Genomic DNA, 18,592 nt, shown 5'->3' with positions numbered 1-18,592 from the left:
TTTAGTTGGATCGTGACTGTAAGATAAAGTGCTTACTCTCTTGTTCCTCTGAAGTCTTACTTTAAAAACCTGATGTGGAATTAATGTGATTGTTGTTTTCCTCCATTCTTCACATTTTCTGCAACTCTTGTACAAAGAAAATAGGGCAATGTAAAATGAACTTAAATGGTTCACATGAGCATCTATTTGAAACAGTTCATGTAATAGAAAAAGCACTAGATCAATGTTCAAGCAAGTCACTTAACCTCTGAGGATCCCCATCGACGAATTGGGGTTTTTGTTATTTGTCTCTTGCACCCACTGCATGCGTCACATTTGAGAGAATTGTACAAATTATGACATGACAATAGTAAGGTTTTTTTTAAGTTTATTTATTTATTTGAAAGAGAAAAAGCTTGAGCGGGGGAGGGGCAGAGAGAGAGGGAGCAAGGCAGAGTCCCAAGCAGGCCCTTCATCGCGGGGCTCCAATCCAGGAGTCATGAGATCATGACCTGAGCTGAAGTCGGACGCTTAACTGACTGAGCCACCCAGGTGCTCCAGTAAGGTTTTGATTTAAATTGTATAATCTCATAACTCTGTGGGAAAATTTGAAGATATTAGGGAAGAAAATGAACTAAATGCCAAGCAGAGAAAAATGTTTTACATTAATTTGATGTAAAGTACCTCCAAACCACATTGTAAAGGAGGTTCTAGACTGTTCCCATTTTACAGATGAGGAAACTGAGAATTCAAGAAGCTAAGTAGGCTACCCAAGTACACAGAGTTGCTACATGATGATGTGACTGCCATTCCATTCTGGGTGTTAGATCCCAAAACCATGTGTTCGTTCCATTTCTCCAAAAGCACTTGCCTTGATGGGCAAAAAAAATAAATATTATAAAGGAGAAAACAGGGCTCCTGGGTAGCTCAGTCGGTTAAGCGTCTGACTTCCGCTCAGGTCATGATCTAAAAGTTTGTGAGTTTGAACCCTGCATCAGGCTCTGTGCTGACAGAGCAGAGCCTGGAGCCTGCTTCGGATTCTGTGTCTCTGCCCCCGCCCGCACCCCTGCTCATACTCTTTCTCTCTCTCTCAAAAATAAATAAACATTAAAAGAATTTAAAAAAAAATAAAGGAGAAAACTATTTTCTTATAGTCACAACACTTCCGACCCCAAATGTGTGGTTTTTCCACAGCAAGTTAATTTCCAACTCTCCATGGATACCAACTGGGCATCCTACAACGTAACTCAATTCTGACACTAACTACCCAGAGTCAGCACAGACTTCCCTCTCGGATCTTAGGGGCTCCGTCCCACAAAACTACCCCCACTTCAGATGTCGGTCCAAAGCCCCAGGTGGTCACCTGGCCAACCAGTGATAAATTAGGGGTTCCCGAGACCCCCTCCTCGGGTTTGATAATTTACCAGAACCGCTCACAGCCCGCAGGAAAGCACTTTACTTACTATTACCAGTTCTATTATAAAGGATACAACTCCGGAACAGCCAAATGAGAAAGCTGCATAGGGTAGGGTGTGTGGGAAGGGCTGCAGAGCTTCTACACCCTTTCCAGGGATGCTGCCCTCCCAGCACCCCAAGTGTGCACCAGCCTGGAAGGCCTCAGAATCCAGTTCCTGAGAGTTTTTGTGGAGGTTCTGTTAACCTAGGCGCGATCGAATCATTGGCCACTGGTGAGTGGACTCAATCTCCGAGCCCACCAATCCCAAGCTGGTTCCCCTGGCAACCAGCCCCACCCTCAGGAGTCACTCTATTAGCATAAACTCCCGGTGTGGTTTGTAGGGGCTTATTGTGAATAACAAAAGATACTCTCACCCCTGCCTCTCAGGAAATGCCAAGGGTTCTAGACGCTCTGTTCTAGGAGCCGGGGACAAAACCAAAATAGTATTTCTTATCATATCACAGTATCACACATTATAATTTTTAAAAAATTGAGTCATGGTGTTGTACACCTGAAACTAATGAAACATTGTGTTTAACAATAAAAAAACTTACTCATATTTCAAATTGCAAAACTGAGAAGCCATATATATATGGCTCTTCAAATATATATATATGTATGTATATATATTTATATGTATACATATTTACATATATATGTATCTTTTCAGATATATACATTATTCCTCTATAGGTCCAATCATTGTGGTTTTTTTTAATATATATTTCAGATTTTTTATTCTGTTATTCAGCTGGCTGTGTCTGTTGTATACATTTCTGTTTTGCAGAATCCTTTAACTTTGGAGTCAGTGAAACAACTAATTGCAGATGGAAATAAAGAAGAACTAGAAAAATGCTTTGGGGCCCGAATGGAGTTCGGGACAGCTGGCCTTCGAGCCCCGATGGGAGCAGGAATTTCTCGTATGAATGGCTTGACCATCATCCAGACTACACAGGTACCACATTTTCATATTTCTTGGTCATTCTTAACACATCCCCAGCGTTAAAAGATAAAACTGAGGCATGGTAAACGTTTTAAGAGTTAGTTTCTGTTTGAATTGGTCAGTGCCAAACCGGAAGTAGTTAGAATCCCACTGGCAGGGGCTGGAAGAAAGACTTACATAGGAGAGGAAGAGGCAAGGCAAGGAAATTCGCGGATTTGGGAGTGGTTGCCTTATTTGGGAATGTCTTGCAGGCAGTTTGTGATTAGCTGTCCTTAGGTTTTAATTTCTCAACCTTTAGGCATTTACAGGCTTGGCCTTTGGTTTGCTTCTATAGATAGACTACTAAGGCATTAAGCCTCCTCAGTTTATATAACCCCAGGCTCCTTTTGCATTTGAGGGACCTAATTTGTTTTAATTATGGCCGGGTCTTGTGGGTTTGCCAAGGCACAGGGACATTTACTCAGTCAAGTAAGGCTTGTGCAGTTGGTTAAAGGGGTAACTTGTTTTAAATTCATACAAAACTCATACAAATTCAAAATTCATACAAAATTCATACAGTCTAGGTGGCTCAGTCGGTTGAGTGTCTGGCTTTGGCTCAGGTCATGATCTCACGGTTCATAAGTTCGAGCCCAGCATCGAGCTCGTGGCTGTCAGAGCAGAGCCCGCTTCCCTATCCTCTATCCCCTCTGTCTTTGCCTTCTCCCCGCTTGCGCTTTCTCTCTGTCAAAAATAAATAAAAACATTTAAAAAAACCATACAGCCTTCCTTTCTTCCTTTCACTCAGCAGAGATTTATTGAATGCCTACTCTGTGCCACGCTTTGGAGATATAACAGTGTGACTCAAACAGACAGATTCCCTCGTGGAACTTTCAGTCCAGTGCAAATCCACCTGCTAAACTGATGACTTTTATGGTTTTGTCATTTTTGCAATGGTGGAGCAGGTGCAAGCATTGAAAAGCATTTCTAACTACCAGAATACCCGGGAGCTGATTCTATTTCATTTTAATTTGTAGTATAGGTGGAAATTACTGCTGAGTTCCTTTGCTTTCATTTGTGAATTTTACTGTCAGAGTCTACACCCAACTGCCGGGAATAGACATGAATCCTTTGATGAAACAGAAGAGCTCCCATGGAGTACCCGGAGTTTTGTTTATGAGGGAAATGAAGAACAGATTATTCTCTTTCTTCAACTACATATGCTTGTTTAAAAATGAAGGTGGCTTTGGGGCACCTGGGTGCCTCAGTCGGTTAAGCACCCGACTCTTGATTTCAGCTCAGGTCATGATCTCACGGTTTGGTTTGTGAGATCGAGCCCTGTGTCGGCCTGTGCACTGACAACGTGTAGCCTGCTTGGGATTCTCTCTCTCCCTTTTCCTCTGCCCTTCCCCCACTTGTATTTGTGCACTCATGCACGTTCTCTCTCTCTCTCAAAAAAAAGAGAGAGAGAGAGAGAGAAAATGTAGGTGACTTTAATTCTGAAAGGTAAAAAGGCTAGAAAAAATGACTAATGATTACGTGTACCTTACACGTATCTCCCAGCATAAAAGGCAGACTTGAGCATGTTCTAGTGAAACCCAAATAAGGAAGTCTTGTGTAAAGGTATGGACTTATGCCATGGGAACCCTGGCTACAAATTTCTGTAAGCCATAGGGCTCCCTGAGATCTTCTTGGAGGGAAGGCTTAGAATGGAGCGAGCCTGGGAATCCTGTTCTAGTTTATGGTTTGCATGGGATCGTGCCGCTCGGGAAAGTCACCCTCTGCTCTAGGTACCAGGGCTGTATAACTAATCGCCCAAAACATAGCGGTTTTGAACAACAACCACATTTATTTTGCTCACACATCTATAATGCAGGTGGAGTTCAGTCGGGACAGCTCATCTCTGCTGGACCTGGCATCCCTTGAGCCAGCTTAGAGGCTGGAATCACCTGAGAGCTCATTCAAGCACACGTGTGCAGTTACTGCTGACTTTTGGCTGAGAGCTAAGCTGGGGCTGGAACGTTCTGTGTGCCCCGGGCTTCCTTACAGTATGGCTTGGAGAGCAGCCAGTGACAGCATCCAGAGAGAGTGTGCACAGGTGGAAACCCTATTGATTTTTATGACCTGGCCTTGAAAGTCACACAAATTCACTCCCATCATGCTCTGTTTGTTACAACGACTCAAGGCTGTTCCTGTTCAGGGAGAGGGCACATAGATACCCACCTCTCAATGGAGGAATGTCACTGTCCCATTAGAGGAGCACAGGGAATGGGATGTATCCATATGGCTATCTTTGGAAAGTCCAGTTGGTTACGTCTCCATTAGGCTTAATTGCTAGGGGGTTCTAAGGGATTCAAGATGAACTCAGAGCCTTTTCTCCTATATTCATCTACATCTAGTTTCTGAGTATGATGAAATCTATCCTCAGAAAGGTCTTAGGCCCTGTCTCACACATCGTCTCCCCTAGGGGAATTGGCCCCTTCTGAGAGGAGACCTTGTGATTGTTAAGAATCCCACAAAACTGAAATGAGGAGATCCTTTAAAGGTCCGCTGATTCAACCAGCCACCCCTTGTGATAATTTCTTCTACAGTCCCCACCACTTTGACCTGATTATCCAGCCTACTCTGGAACATTTATAATGGGAGACAAGGATGTTTAAATGTACGACAGTTTTATGACATCAGCAGGTACATTTTTAAAGTCTTAGGAGTGGTTTCAAAATCAGAGAAAGAGGATTCCCAGGACAAACCACTCATAGTTTGAGATTTTGAAAGTGTACAGAATTCCTTTATTATGTCCTTTGATAACATTTCAATTCTGAAAACCTCCCTGATCCCACACTGAGTCCTCTCTAGAATAAACTTTCCATCTTCCCTTAGCCATTTTCTCGAATCCTTAGTCTCAGCTGGCCCCAGTGTTTTTTGTTTTTTGTTTTTTAAATATTTGTTTATTTTGGGGAGAGTGCAAGCGGGGGAGGGGCAAGGAGAGGAAGACAGAGGATCCAAAGTGGGTTCTGCACTGATAGACTGACAGCATCGAGCCCAATGTGGGGCTTCAACTCATGAACCCAGGAGATCGTGACCAGAGCTGTAGTCAGACATTCACCTGACTGAGTCACCCAGGTGCCCTAGCCTCAGGGTTTTTTTTAAAGAAGTTTGGTGCTGTGACGGTTCTGGGCTTACACTGAGTGCTTTTTGTGCCCTTAAGCACTGGGGCCATAGGGCAGGGGTTGAGTGGGGCTGGGGAGAGGGTGCTGTCGCTGATGGAAGCCTTAGAAGCATCTGAGTACCTTCTGGAAAAGCCACAAAACCAACGTACATGTGTCCTTATTTCCTATATCACTCAAACTCAGAAGATCAGCCCAACACAATATTTTGGGGGAAAACTGAAGGTATTCTCAATTGGCACTGCTCTGGCCACAAAACTGTGAAGTATCTCCCCTACCAAAAATAAGTTATATTTATTTTTAAAAGACTTCCTTCAAGGGAGGGGACCAAAAAAAAAGACTTCCTGCAGTCGAAGTGAAATAAGTAATATTCTTACCCAATCAGCCAGAGTTCTATTTGTTCTGTAATAAAACCTATTTTGTCCAGTGATATAAACCTATTGAGTTCAAAGTTCACTGTTTTCTAATCTTTCATATTTCAGATCGATGTGAGGTTATTGCACACACTGAGATACAGGAATTGCATGTTCCATTAATTGTAGGCAGATGATAATAGCCCAAACTCTGCACAATTTTTATGTGTATAATTGGCTATGCCATGCAATTAGACTGATAAGGCCTCCATAAAAGTTTGGCTTGCTAGAAAACAAGATCACAAGTAGAACAGGTTTAGACCAGATGATTGCCAAAAGCTTATAAAGCATATTAAGTTTCTTTGACCTTCTGATGTTACCGAGCAGGCTGAAACGTCTGAAACACCTCCCTGTCCCCAGACATTTTAGAACTAGTGTAAAGGAAGGAATATAGACTTTAAAGGAAAATAATAAAAATAATGTTCATAACAGCAAACACATAGTGCTTACTTGGTGTTGGATTGTCAGCACTTAGCATATTAATTCAATCCTTAAAACAGCCCTTTGGGGTAGGTACTGTTGTTTTCCTAGAAAACAGAACAGGAAACTGAGGCACCAAGCGATTAAGGGGTTTGTCATTTGCTCATAGGTGGCAGAGTGGAGTATGAAGCCCACAGATGCTGTGTGTTTTGAACCCCTGCACTATACTGCCTGCAACCAGACCCAGGCAGACATCCGGGCTCTGCTATTCATGTGTCTGGCAAGCCTCCCTGAGCCTTAACTTTCCCATCCATAAAATGGGATTCCTTGGCAAAACTGATCTGGGGGTTACCGATAATAGATACTAAGTATCTAGCACAGTACCTGATACATATAGTTAGACAATAACTGAAGCTGTTAGTTTCTTATTGTTCAGTGTGTTTCATTATCCGTGGGATATTTTTTAGGGATTTTGCAGATACCTGGAAAAACAATTCAGTGACCTGAAGCAAAGAGGTGTTGTGATTAGCTTCGATGCTCGAGCTCATCCACCAAGTGGAGGCAACAGCAGAAGGTATTTAAGGATATTGAAGAAGCCTTTTTTTGTAGTGTATTTGGTGGGTTTCTTTTTAATCACTTTACCTTCATTTGTCAGCTACATGGCTTAACTATAAAAAGGAGTCCGTTCTGCCTTGCAACTTTAAGAATTCTGGTTTTTCATTTAAGGGAATGAAATTATTTAGACAATTTAGAAGTTAATATGTATCTAAATGAAAGACATTTTTTTAAACGGGCAACATTATTTCTTCCTCTCGCTTTCTTCCTCTTATGTCATTTTTTTCCTCCACTATTCATAAGCCGCAGGAGCTTCTTCCCATTCTTGAACACCTGCTTTAAGCTGCATTCTTATATTGTTTCCAAACCACTGGGACCCTCTTGTAGCCAAAGGCAGATGATGACGGTGATGAGGGGAATAGCAGTTATTTGAGTGCTGAATATGAACTAGGCCCTCAGGTGTTTACTCATTTCATTGTCACAACAGCCTATAAAGTGTACTTTTATCTCTGTGCTCTGAGATCATGACATGAGAGAAGGAGCCACAATTTCAGCGTAACAAAGCTGACACCAGCGGTCAGCAAACTTTACTTCTAAAAGGTCAGTAGTAAACGTTTTACACACTGTGGACTGCACAGTCTGTCACAACTACTCGACTCTGGTGTGGAGCACAAGCACAGACATAGGCTATACATACTGAGTGGGCATGGTGGTGTTCCAATAAAACTTCATTTCCAAAATGGGCTGCAGATTGCCAACCGCTGCTTTCGACTCCCTTTTTTACTTGAACACTTCCCCTATTGTGATGAATTTTTTTGTCACTCCAGAGTAAGAGTATTAGTAGTTTCTGAGGTTGGAAGAACATACAAATATTTAATATTGATGAAAAGTCTCCATAACTTTAGATAGTGCAGGATGAGTTCATAGAGTCCTAATCTTTGCCCATCAGGAGTTTCTAATCTAAGAGAGAAGCATTGACGGGAACCAATGTGCAGCTTCGAGGAGGGGAGCATAGCCAGGGCATAAGATTAGATGACACCAGCCACCAGACTGAACTCAGAATGACGTAAGATTTTTGCTTTTAAGCTGCAGGCTCAAAAATGTGTTTTTTGTCAACAAAGCAAGAGAGAAACTGTAGCCCTGTGTTTGTAAGAGAGTGATGTAGTATCAGCCAGAATATCAGTTTGTCAGTTTCCACTTCATGAATTTACAGTTAGAATTAGGGCATAAGCATGCGCTTTCCTGGCCCCAGGGGCAGGTCACATCCTCCAGCCAGAGCGCACCCAGTGCACGTATGTGGCCAACGGTGCCTGTTTAGCTTCTGAAATTGCTTCATTTTAGGCTGACTATCCTGCTTCTGGTTGATATATCCTTCAAACATGTTCACGTTATCAGTGAAGTTACAGATATCTCTTGCTCTGGCCTTGGAGCCATATCATTTCCTTGAAGTGACTGCCATATGAGTTTATGGTTCACGTCTCAGTGTTTGATGGGATGGAGTGGAGCTCAGGGTCGCTCTCGATCACCTACAACATGCAAGATGTTTAGAACTTGTAGCATAAATATTAAACCAATACCTGGTAAAACCTTCATGACGAGTAAATGGAAACTTCTTAAAGAGCTAGAAATGATTGGTCTCAGAATTTTATGTAAGGAACTGTTTATTTATTCTTTAATCTTCCAATTTTAAATATCTGGTGGGAAACATAAACAGTAGCTGTCAAGCACATGCAGAGAACACATTGGATCTCTCTTGTGCAGATCTGTAAGTTTGTATATGTAACGTATATGCTGAGTGTCTCCCTTGCTCCTTTTAAGTCAGCGCCTTTAAAAGCAGCCAGAACACGTGATAAACATGTCAAGTCACTTCAATTCTAATAAATGAAGTTTAGACTTAATTCAGATTTTTATTAATATTGTTTTTGCTGAGTTTTGTTTTTTATGAGTCTCCTTGTATGGAGCCTTTTTTTTTTTTTTTAACTGTCAAAATCATTTTTGTGTTTCTGTGGATCCTAAGAATTTTAACACTTGAGTTGTTAAAGCACAGAGATCTCTTTGTGCCCACCCAGCTCCAAGAAGAGTGTTGGATAAGGCTGGTCCTCAAGAAATACTTGGGGAGAGAATGAATATATATCTGGTTGCTTAATCCTGTAATGGTATAATGTAGTTCATTGGAACAAAACTGCTCAGTTATTGTGATAAAATATTTCACCGCAAGCTGGAAGAAAGACTCAATGCTCAGTTCTGTCCTGCCCTAAGCTAGCCACCATGGAAGATGAGAAAAATGTCAGTGTCAAAGATTTAAGTCTTTTACTCTCTTGCACTGTTGGTGGGAATGCAAACTGGTTCAGGCACTCAGGAAAACAGTGTGGAGGTTCCTCAAAAAGTTAAAAATAGTACTACCCTGTGATCCAGCAATAGCGCTGCTAGGAATTTATCCAAATAGCTAGGAGTGCTAATGCATGGGGGCACATGTACCCCAATGTTTACAGCAGCACTTTCAACAATAGCCAAATTATGGAAAGAGCCTAAATGTCCATCAACTGATGAATGGATAAAGAAGATGTGGTTCATATATACAATGGAATACTACTTGGCAATGAGAAAGAATGAAATCCTGCCATTTGCAGCAATGTGGTTGGAACTGGAGGGTTTTATGCTAAGTGAAATAAGGCAGTCAGAGAAAGACAGATATCATATGTTTTCACTCACATGTGGAATTTGAGAAACTTAACAGAAGACCATGGGGGAAGGGAAGGGGAAAAGTAGTTACAGAGAGGGAGGGAGGCAAACCGTAAGAGTCTCTTAAATACAGAGAACAAACTGAGGGTTGATTGGGGTGGGGGGGATGGGGAGAGGGGAAAATGGGTGATGGGCATTGAGGAGGACACTTGTTAGGATGAGCACTGGGTGTTGTATGTAAGTGACCAATCATGGGAATCTACCCCCAAAACCAAGAGCACACTATATATACTGTATGTAAGCCAACTTGACAATAAATTATATTAAAAATAATAATAAAATAAATTAAAAATAAATTAAAAATGAATCTTTTCTTAAACGACTGAATGGAGCCAAGATGTATATATGCCATATATATATGTGTGTGTGTATATATATACACACATACACACACACACACACACACACACACACACATCACATGCACACTCACACATATGTCAATATGCCTTACGTTTTATGAGGACATCTAATCAAATGCTAGTCTGTGTGGCTCATGCTGGATTGTGATAACTTCAGACTGGGATTTCTCAGCCTCTGCACTGTTGACATGTGACTTCATACTGGACTGGATAATTCTTTGTTGGGGACTGCTGTGTGCATTATAGGATGTGCAGCAACATCCTTGGCCTCTAGCCTGCTGGTAGCACGTACCCCAGTCCCCAGTGACAATCAAAAATGCCTCAGACACTGCAGACGTCCCACGGGGGCAGAATTGCCCTCTGCTGGGCTCAGCCCTGGCTTAGCTGCCGTGTGGCCATTGGACGTGGGATGACTTCTCTGGCTTTCCTTGGCCTTAGTCCCATGTCTGTCAAACAAAAGGGTGGAACGAGACGACTCCTAAGATTCCTCCAGCTTGAATGTTCTATGCCAATGGAAATATAACAAATGAACCTAAAGAAGTGGGTGGGCATTCACTTCCTGCTTCACTGTCATGCACAGTCCTGACAGCCCTGTTCTCCTTTCTCCCCCATCACACTGCATTTCCAGATTTGCCCGACTTGCTGCAACCACATTTATTACCCAAGGGATTCCTGTGTACCTCTTTTCAGATATAACCCCAACCCCCTTTGTGGTAAGTATCCCTTTTGTTTATAATTTTCTATCACGGGGTCAGGGATGGGACATGGCTGCATTTTAGTCTTTGGGCTTTGGGTATTTATGTGACAGAAGAGCCCCTTGGCATTTATCAGACATTCTCTCATCTCTCTGGATATGTTTTCCCACATTCTAGTAATATTTGTATGGTGTTCAACTTTCAATGTGTCAGAATTGATTTTTTTCTTTTTTTAAAATTTTTATTATTTTTTTTTAATTTTTTAACATTTTATTTATTTTTGAGAGAGAGAGACAGAGTATGAGGAGGTGGGGAGCAGAGAGAGGGAGATATAGAATCCAAAGAAGGCTCCAGGCTCTGTGCTGTCAACACAGAGCACAATGCTGGGCTCAAACTCGTGGGCCGTGAGATCATGACTTGAGCTGAAGTCGGACGCTTAGCCAGCTGAGACACCCAGGCGCCCCAGAACTGATTTTTTTCTAAGTGCGGTTTTTCTTTAGTTACCATTAAAAGGATATTTTAGCTAGTTAGCAAAATATTTTGTTGGTCATCTGTGTTTTCATTTGATTTGTAGTTCTTTTTCTCACTGGCACAATGTCTCGGGTCCCAAAGGAAATGTCTTGGGTCTAAATCTGAATTTACCTCAAACTATGCCTTACCCCGAATATTTTTGACAAGTTGATGCACCAACTTTTTATACAAATGTTTCGTTCTAAACGCTATTCATGACCAGGACAAGAAGCATGCTTGGCATATTTTAGTAAGATTTTATATATATATATATATATATACACACACATACACACACATACACACACATACACACACACACACACACACACACACATATATATATAATCCTTAATATAGCAGAACCTAAAGAAAAAGACAATAGGGACTATGACAACTGTTGTTTTTAAGTAGCTAGAACTTTTAGGAACAGGGCCAGATGCTGAGAATATGCATTTTCAGAAATTAAGCCAAAAACATGCTTAGAATGCAGTTATTTACATGGAGTGGAGAAGAGAACGTATAAATACAGAAGGCAGCCCCACAGTGTGGTGCTTCCTGTCTCTAGTGAGCTGACAGGTAGGTGCATCACCTCCCAGATTGTAAATAAGCCAATTCACATGCAATGTCCCATGCAAACGTAGCTCAGATTTCATGGTTTGATGGAAAGATTGCAGTGTGTTCAAGCATCCTTTGGCTTCTGTACTATGTAAGTGTTAACTGCCATGATTTTTATATCAGACACGAATCATAGGAGTGTGTCGTGATCATCTCCCCATGCTGTAGAGTGGTTCTCCTTTTTTCTTTGCTTCGGGGATGGAAAATAACTCCTAAAGGGACAAATGACCACAGAGATGCTTGCTGGGAGGCTGGAGGGGGGCAGATGGTTAGAATCTCCGGTTGCCTGTGTGTAGGAAGTCTCAAAAGCAATATCACAGGGAGGCTAAGCCAGCCCCTCTCCCCATTTGGAGAAGTAGTCTTGTAAAGGTGGGGGGCTGAGTAGAAATACAAGAGAAGGATTTCTAACCCTGGAGTAGGACATAAGTGAGCAAGCTACAGGAGCAGTCTCCATTTCTTCATTTCCCTCCACCGTTTCCTAAAAGCAAATGGGAAAGAAGAGAAAGCCATTGGAGGGGAGAAACTGAATCCAGACGCTTCTGTCCCAAGCAGAAGGCTTAAAAGAATGTGAAATGAAAGATTAGACCTTTTTGTTTGAACAGTTGTCTCGCTCTACCAAGTGGAAGACAGAATGAGAAGAAGGCACCTAGGAAAATCCCCACGTGCCTTGTTAGGGTGCCCATCCTAGAGTTTTGAGCCGTGAGTTGGCGCTAAGGGAAATGCAAGTATACTTGGGTGTGGCACAAAAATATTGAATGATGCGTTATTTATGTTTATTAAAGGAAACATTGATACAAATAATATACAATAAACACACTAAGTATATCCTGTTCTTTGTTTGAAACGGTTCTTTTTTCCTGCCTGCACAGCCCTACACAGTGCTGCATTTGAAACTCTGTGCTGGAATCATGATAACTGCCTCCCATAACCCAAAGCAAGATAATGGTTACAAGGTATTCATTCTGGTTTTTTTTTTTTTCTCTCCACACCTGTATCCTTCTATGTGCATCCTATACCTTTACGGTATAGGTAACAGAGGCTTTACTTCCATTGACCCTAAGCCATCTGGATATGTTCCTACATCCTCCAGGTCTACTGGGACAACGGAGCTCAGATCACCTCTCCTCATGACAAAGGGATTTCTCAAGCTATTGAAGAAAATCTAGAGCCATGGCCTCAAGCTTGGGATGATTCTTTACTTAATGGCAGTCCACTGCTTCATGACCCAAGTGCTTCCATCAATAAGAGCTACTTTGAAGACCTGAAAAAATACTGTTTTCACAGGTAAATGGATTGTAAACTCACCTCAAGTGAGTTGAAACTTGTGATTCAGCCAAGTTCTATCAGTTTTCATGAATTTTTTCTCTTCACTCGGTATATCTTCTGTAGCTGTATCTGGTTTTAGAGGCCGTAGGTCAGGGGTTGGGCATTTTTCTTGAAAGGACAGATAATAAATTTTGTTGGCTCTGTGAGCCATTGTATTATTACAACTACCCAACTGTTGTGGTGGTAGGAAAGCAGCTATAGATGAAACACGAGTGAATGACAACAAGCATAGATCGGTTAAAAAAAAATTATTTACAAAAGCAGGTGGCTGACATATTGGCCGTACTTCAGTGACCTCTGTGGTAGAATCATAGACACGTGTATATATGCATGTGAGTGTGTATATGTGTATATGTATGTAAAAAAAAAAACGCTAAAACATGGCAAAAGGAAACACTGATGTTTTGTATCTTTCCAGAAATTTTCTGTGCCTATGCTAGCATATTGTATGTGTAGTGTGTTTCAAAACCATAAACAGGAATATAGCGTGCGTGTAGTTTGTTCCGTGCCTTTCTCCCCCCAGTTAGTCATGGATACCTTCTGTGTCAGCCCCTACTAGTCCTGACTCCTCTGCTGTAAGGGATGCTGTACACATTGATTTAACCCGGTGGCTCAGAGACTTGATACGTACAGTTAGGTAAGAAGCAGACCAGCTGAGTAACCATGTGGTCCTTCTGTAGCATGCTGTGGGTCCCACCACTGCTGACTGTCCTCCAGCAAGAAAGCACTGGTTTTAAAGAAGCATAATTTCTAGACCGTCTCTAATATTGTATTTGTTGGACCACTGGGACCAGTTGCAGCTGAAGGGAGTGGCCCTACAGGCTGGGTGTTAGCATGTGCAAATGGAAGTCCAGAGCAGCCAGATCACCTGACTTGTTCTCCGTAAGAGAAATGAGAAACCTAAATTTTCCATGTGAAATCTCCTCATTTTTAAATACTGGCGACCATTTTGCAAATGGCGTGTTCAAGGGTAAGGGTCTCGAGTTGTTTGCTACTCAGAGCACTGGCGGCAGCACGCCTCGGCACAGTTCCTGGAGAACCTGTGTGTGCGCACCTGTGCGTGTGTGTCATAGGAGACATTTCTGGCATCAGCGTTGTACGTGCATTTACAAAGTTGGCAATGATTAATAAATTGCTCTCCAGAAATGTTATTCTAGCGGACACTCCCACCAACGTCATCATAACAATATCAAATACAATGATGGAATATATCAAGTATATCTTAGCAGTGTATGATCCACACATCTTACCCATACTCAGTATTATCAAATTTCTTATTCTGCTAGATGAAAGGGGTGTCTGGGGGCGCCTGGGTGACTCAGTTAAGTGTCCAACTCTTGATTTTGGCTCAGGTCATGATCTCCTGGTCCTGAGAGCCTGCTGGGAGTCGGGCTCTATGCCCTCTGCACCGGGCATGGAGCCTACTTGACAGTCTTTCTCTCTCTCCCTCTGCCCCTCCCCCACTTGCACTTGCGCTCCTGCTCTGTCTCTTAAAAAAAAAAAAGTAATATTGTATTTGGATTCTTTAAGTATGAATAAACTATTTTTTCATATTCATTTAGCCTATATTTTTCTATGTATTCATTTTTTGCATCTGTGAAACCTCTTTGCTTACATAGAAAACTAGTCTTCATTTATTTCAAATATTGTTTTCCATTCTGCTCTTATTACCTTTGGACTTTTTTATTGAAACTTTTGGATGAAATCTTATAAAAAATTGATTAAAAAGTTGACTTTTTAATTTATGAGTTCTGAATTTTATGTCAGATTTAAGACTCTCTCTACACCAAGATTATTTTTTAAAATCCCCTTTTTTTCCCTGGGACTTGCATATTTACATTTTATAATGTTTAAATCTTTTCTTACACTTACACTGGTGATTTTTAATTGTGCCTGAGACACAGAATAAGAAAGCAGATTGGGGCTTCTTTTTTTTTTTTAAGTTTTGTGGTTATATCAACGCATTAAATTGAAGAATCTGTCTTTTTTAATTGGAAATTAAAAAGCTGTCTCTTTTAATTGGAAATATCACCTTTATCAAATAATTTCTTTTTTTTTTTCTTTTGAAGTTTATTTATTTATTTGAGAGAGAAAGAGGGCATACCAGTGGGGGAGGGCCAGAGAGAGGGAGAGGGAGAACCCCAAGCAGGCCCTGCACTCTCAGCACGGAGCCCGACATGAGGCTTGAACTCACGAACCTTGAGATCATGACATGAGCTGAAATCAAGAGTTCGATGCTTAACCGACTGAGACACCCAGGCGCCCCTATGAAATAATTTCTAACAAAAATTGAGTGCTTATATAGATAACTTCTATAGGACTTTCACTTGTCCTAATTAATTTAATCTCATTTTAATCCTCACAGTAATGCTGAGGGTAAGTTCAGGTGTATTATCATCTTATAGATGAAAAACTATGACACAGAGAGGTTAAGTTAATAACCAACAATCACACAGCTTATAAGTGGCAGAGCTCCTAAATTCTGTTCTTCTAATCTAGTTCGAAACCCTTCTATAATTATGATAGCTTTAAAATTCACTTTAATATCTGAGTGATTTTTTTCAGGTTTGTTCTCACTAGTCTTTAGCATATTTATTTTTCTGGATGCATCTTATTTCTTATTTTAAGAGAAGACCTCGTGCATTTATTCACTTTCAAAAGAAATGGACAATAACCTAAGATTCCAGCAGTCAGAACACTGGAATTTTTCTAAGTCTTATTTTTACCTTTCTATTACCTTTACTTTTGGTATTTACTGTTATTCTATTTTAAGTCTCCGGAGCCAGGCAGTTTGACCAATAGGGTTGTTACTTGACAAAGAAAAAACATTTTTATACATCCCTATATAAGATGTTCCATCACATTTTGTTAAAAGGGACATTTTGAAAACCATTTTGAAGCTAGTTAAGAGCACTTGGAACTGAGGCCCTAGCACTGCCACAGGTGGGCACCCACGAGCAGCTGAGTCTCTCCTGGAACCTGAGCCCAGAGTTCTTTAATCCTACTCTAGGTGCAAAAGCTATCACATAAAACAGACTCTGAAAGTAATCAGATTTACTGGAAATAACTACAGAGTAAAATTTAAGGCATGAATATGTTGGGAGTAGGGTATATATTTGGGAAAGAGTGAATAAGTTTTGCTCTTTTGAAAAACTTTTTAATGTTTCTTTATTTTGAGAGAGAGAGAGAGAGCACGCACAGGGCAGGGGCAGAGGGAGAGGGAGAGAGAGAATCCCAGGCAGGCTCTGTGCCGTCAGCACAGAGCCTGATGCAGGCTCTCCCTTAACCCCGTGAGGCCATGACCTGAGTCAAAATCAAGAGTTGGACACTGAACCGTCTGAACCACCCAGGCACCCTGCTTCTTTTTTTAAATGGAATTAGATAGTTGTCTTGTACATCTTTATTATATTGATTTCTTCCTTTCTTAGCAATCTGGTTCCCTAACAGCAAAGTTTCTAGTTTTGCAAGCCATATTTAAATATTTTATCTATATTTTATCCTTTCCCATCATGTGTTTAATCCCAGGAGTGTGAACAGGGAGACCAAAGTGAAGTTTGTGCACACCTCTGTCCACGGCGTGGGTCATGACTTTGTGCAGTCAGCTTTCAAGGCTTTTGACTTTGCTCCTCCTGAGGCTGTTCCTGAACAGAAAGATCCTGATCCTGAGTTCCCAACAGTGAAATACCCGAATCCTGAAGAGGGTAAAGGAGTCTTGGTAACCTAATCTTTTTTGTCCTAAAACTTACCTCTTATATTGAAACTTCTTACTATCAAGTAAAATAATTTTTATGTATTTTTTTTAGTTTTGTAAAGTTTTATTTATTTAAGAGACAGAGAGTGAGTGGGGGAGGGGGGCAGAGACAGAGAGAGAGAAAGGGAGAATCCCCAAACAGGCTCCACGCTGCCAGCACAGAGCCTGGCGCAGGACTCGAACACCCAAACCATGAGACCATGACCTGAGCCGAAACCATGAGTGAACACTTAACCAACTGAGCCACCCAGGGCACCCCTTTTTATGTGTTTTCATTGTGCTAAACAAAAAAACGAACTTTATCATGAGAAATATTTATATCTATTAGTCATCCATTTCTTATAGGAACCTTCAAAACACATATCTTAGCATCAGGATGTGAGAGCTGAAATTGAAATGATATTTTAAATTGAATTGAATTAATGAAGTTAAAATTTAGTTTACCCTGATTTTTTAATGTTAAAAAGAAACAGTAATGGAATGAATATTTATCACATGTTTTTTATTCCTTAATATTTTTATTCTGGAATTTTCCTAATATGAAGCAGAATTATTTAAATTATGGTTCCTTTAGCCTTTTTTTTAATTTATTTTTTTAACATTTATTCATTTTTGAGGAAGAGAGAGACAGAGCAAGAGCAGGGGAGGGGCAGGGAGAGGAGGAGACACAGAATACAAAGCAGGCTCCAGGCTCTGAGCTGTCAGCACAGAGCCCAATGTGGGGCTCGAACCTATGAATCATGAGATCATGACCTGAGCTGAAGTCAGATGCTCAACTGACTGAGCCACACTGGCACCCCGCTTTTAGCCTTTTTAAAGGTTAACAGTGATATTCAGCAAATTGGCTTACTTTGGTTTGTTTTGAGGTCGATCACTTGGCAAAGCCTAGAAACATCAGTCCAGCCACACATACGCTATTAAATGTGAGGTGAACCCCACGGGCAGGTGTGGGTCGTGTGTTGATGTTCCCATTATCTGACCTTTGGCTTAGGAAGTAATTCGTGATCAGCCAAGACCAGCTCCAGAAATAAAACTCAGCCTTCGTTTGGGGAAAGTTTTTTTAGTTCCTCAAGAACTGAATGTTTTTAAAGACGGCAATATGCTCAGTTCTTGACTGAAATAATCTTTTCTTTTCCTACTTTTTCAGACCTTATCTTTTGCCTTGGCTGACAAAACCAAGGCCAGAATCATTTTAGCAAACGACCCGGATGCTGATAGACTCGCTGTGGCAGAAAAGCAGGACAGGTACAATTGATTGGGATTACCTATGTAGTAGCAAACATAACGGGTGACATCTTGAGCAGTTAACTGCTCCTGGAAATATTTACTGTTCATTGTACACATCATCACCTCACAGAACTTCCTGTCACTGAACCTCTAACATACAGCAAAATGCAGTTGTGGGGCCCACACGATGATTGGCGAGCAGAAGGCAGAGTAAACAGCCCAGGGTGTATTTGGAATTGAAATTACTATTTCTCTTCTCTCGTTTCATCATCAATTTTATAATTAATGACTCAGTTCCTAATGCAGGCAAGTACTTTGTTTGGTGCTGGATTTACAGGTCAGTATTTACTGAAGGGTTTGCTGAAGAAGCTGTACCTTCAAGGAAACGTTGAATTCAGGTCGAGCGGACCAGAGAGGAATAGCACTGGGGTACCCAGTGTTTAAGACAAGTT

General features: G+C 41.2%; 1 protein-coding gene across 1 annotated transcript in view; it reads left to right on the top strand.

Moving 5' to 3' along the window:
• PGM2 (phosphoglucomutase 2) overlaps nt 1-18,592 on the top strand; it is a 37,780-nt gene that overhangs the window by 2,945 nt on the left and 16,243 nt on the right. Inside the window, exons 2-8 of the mRNA XM_027054056.2 lie at nt 2,223-2,390; nt 6,822-6,928; nt 10,642-10,726; nt 12,706-12,789; nt 12,927-13,120; nt 16,688-16,877; nt 18,061-18,158. Of these exons, the coding sequence (XP_026909857.1) occupies nt 2,223-2,390; nt 6,822-6,928; nt 10,642-10,726; nt 12,706-12,789; nt 12,927-13,120; nt 16,688-16,877; nt 18,061-18,158 (926 nt within the window). The remainder of the gene's footprint in view (nt 1-2,222; nt 2,391-6,821; nt 6,929-10,641; nt 10,727-12,705; nt 12,790-12,926; nt 13,121-16,687; nt 16,878-18,060; nt 18,159-18,592) is intronic.

The sequence above is a fragment of the Acinonyx jubatus genome, chromosome B1 (genome assembly GCF_027475565.1).
Source record: "Acinonyx jubatus isolate Ajub_Pintada_27869175 chromosome B1, VMU_Ajub_asm_v1.0, whole genome shotgun sequence".
NCBI classification, from domain to species: Eukaryota; Metazoa; Chordata; class Mammalia; order Carnivora; family Felidae; genus Acinonyx; species Acinonyx jubatus.
Note: the sequence above shows the minus strand (reverse complement) of the source record. Positions and strands in the feature narration are given on the sequence as shown.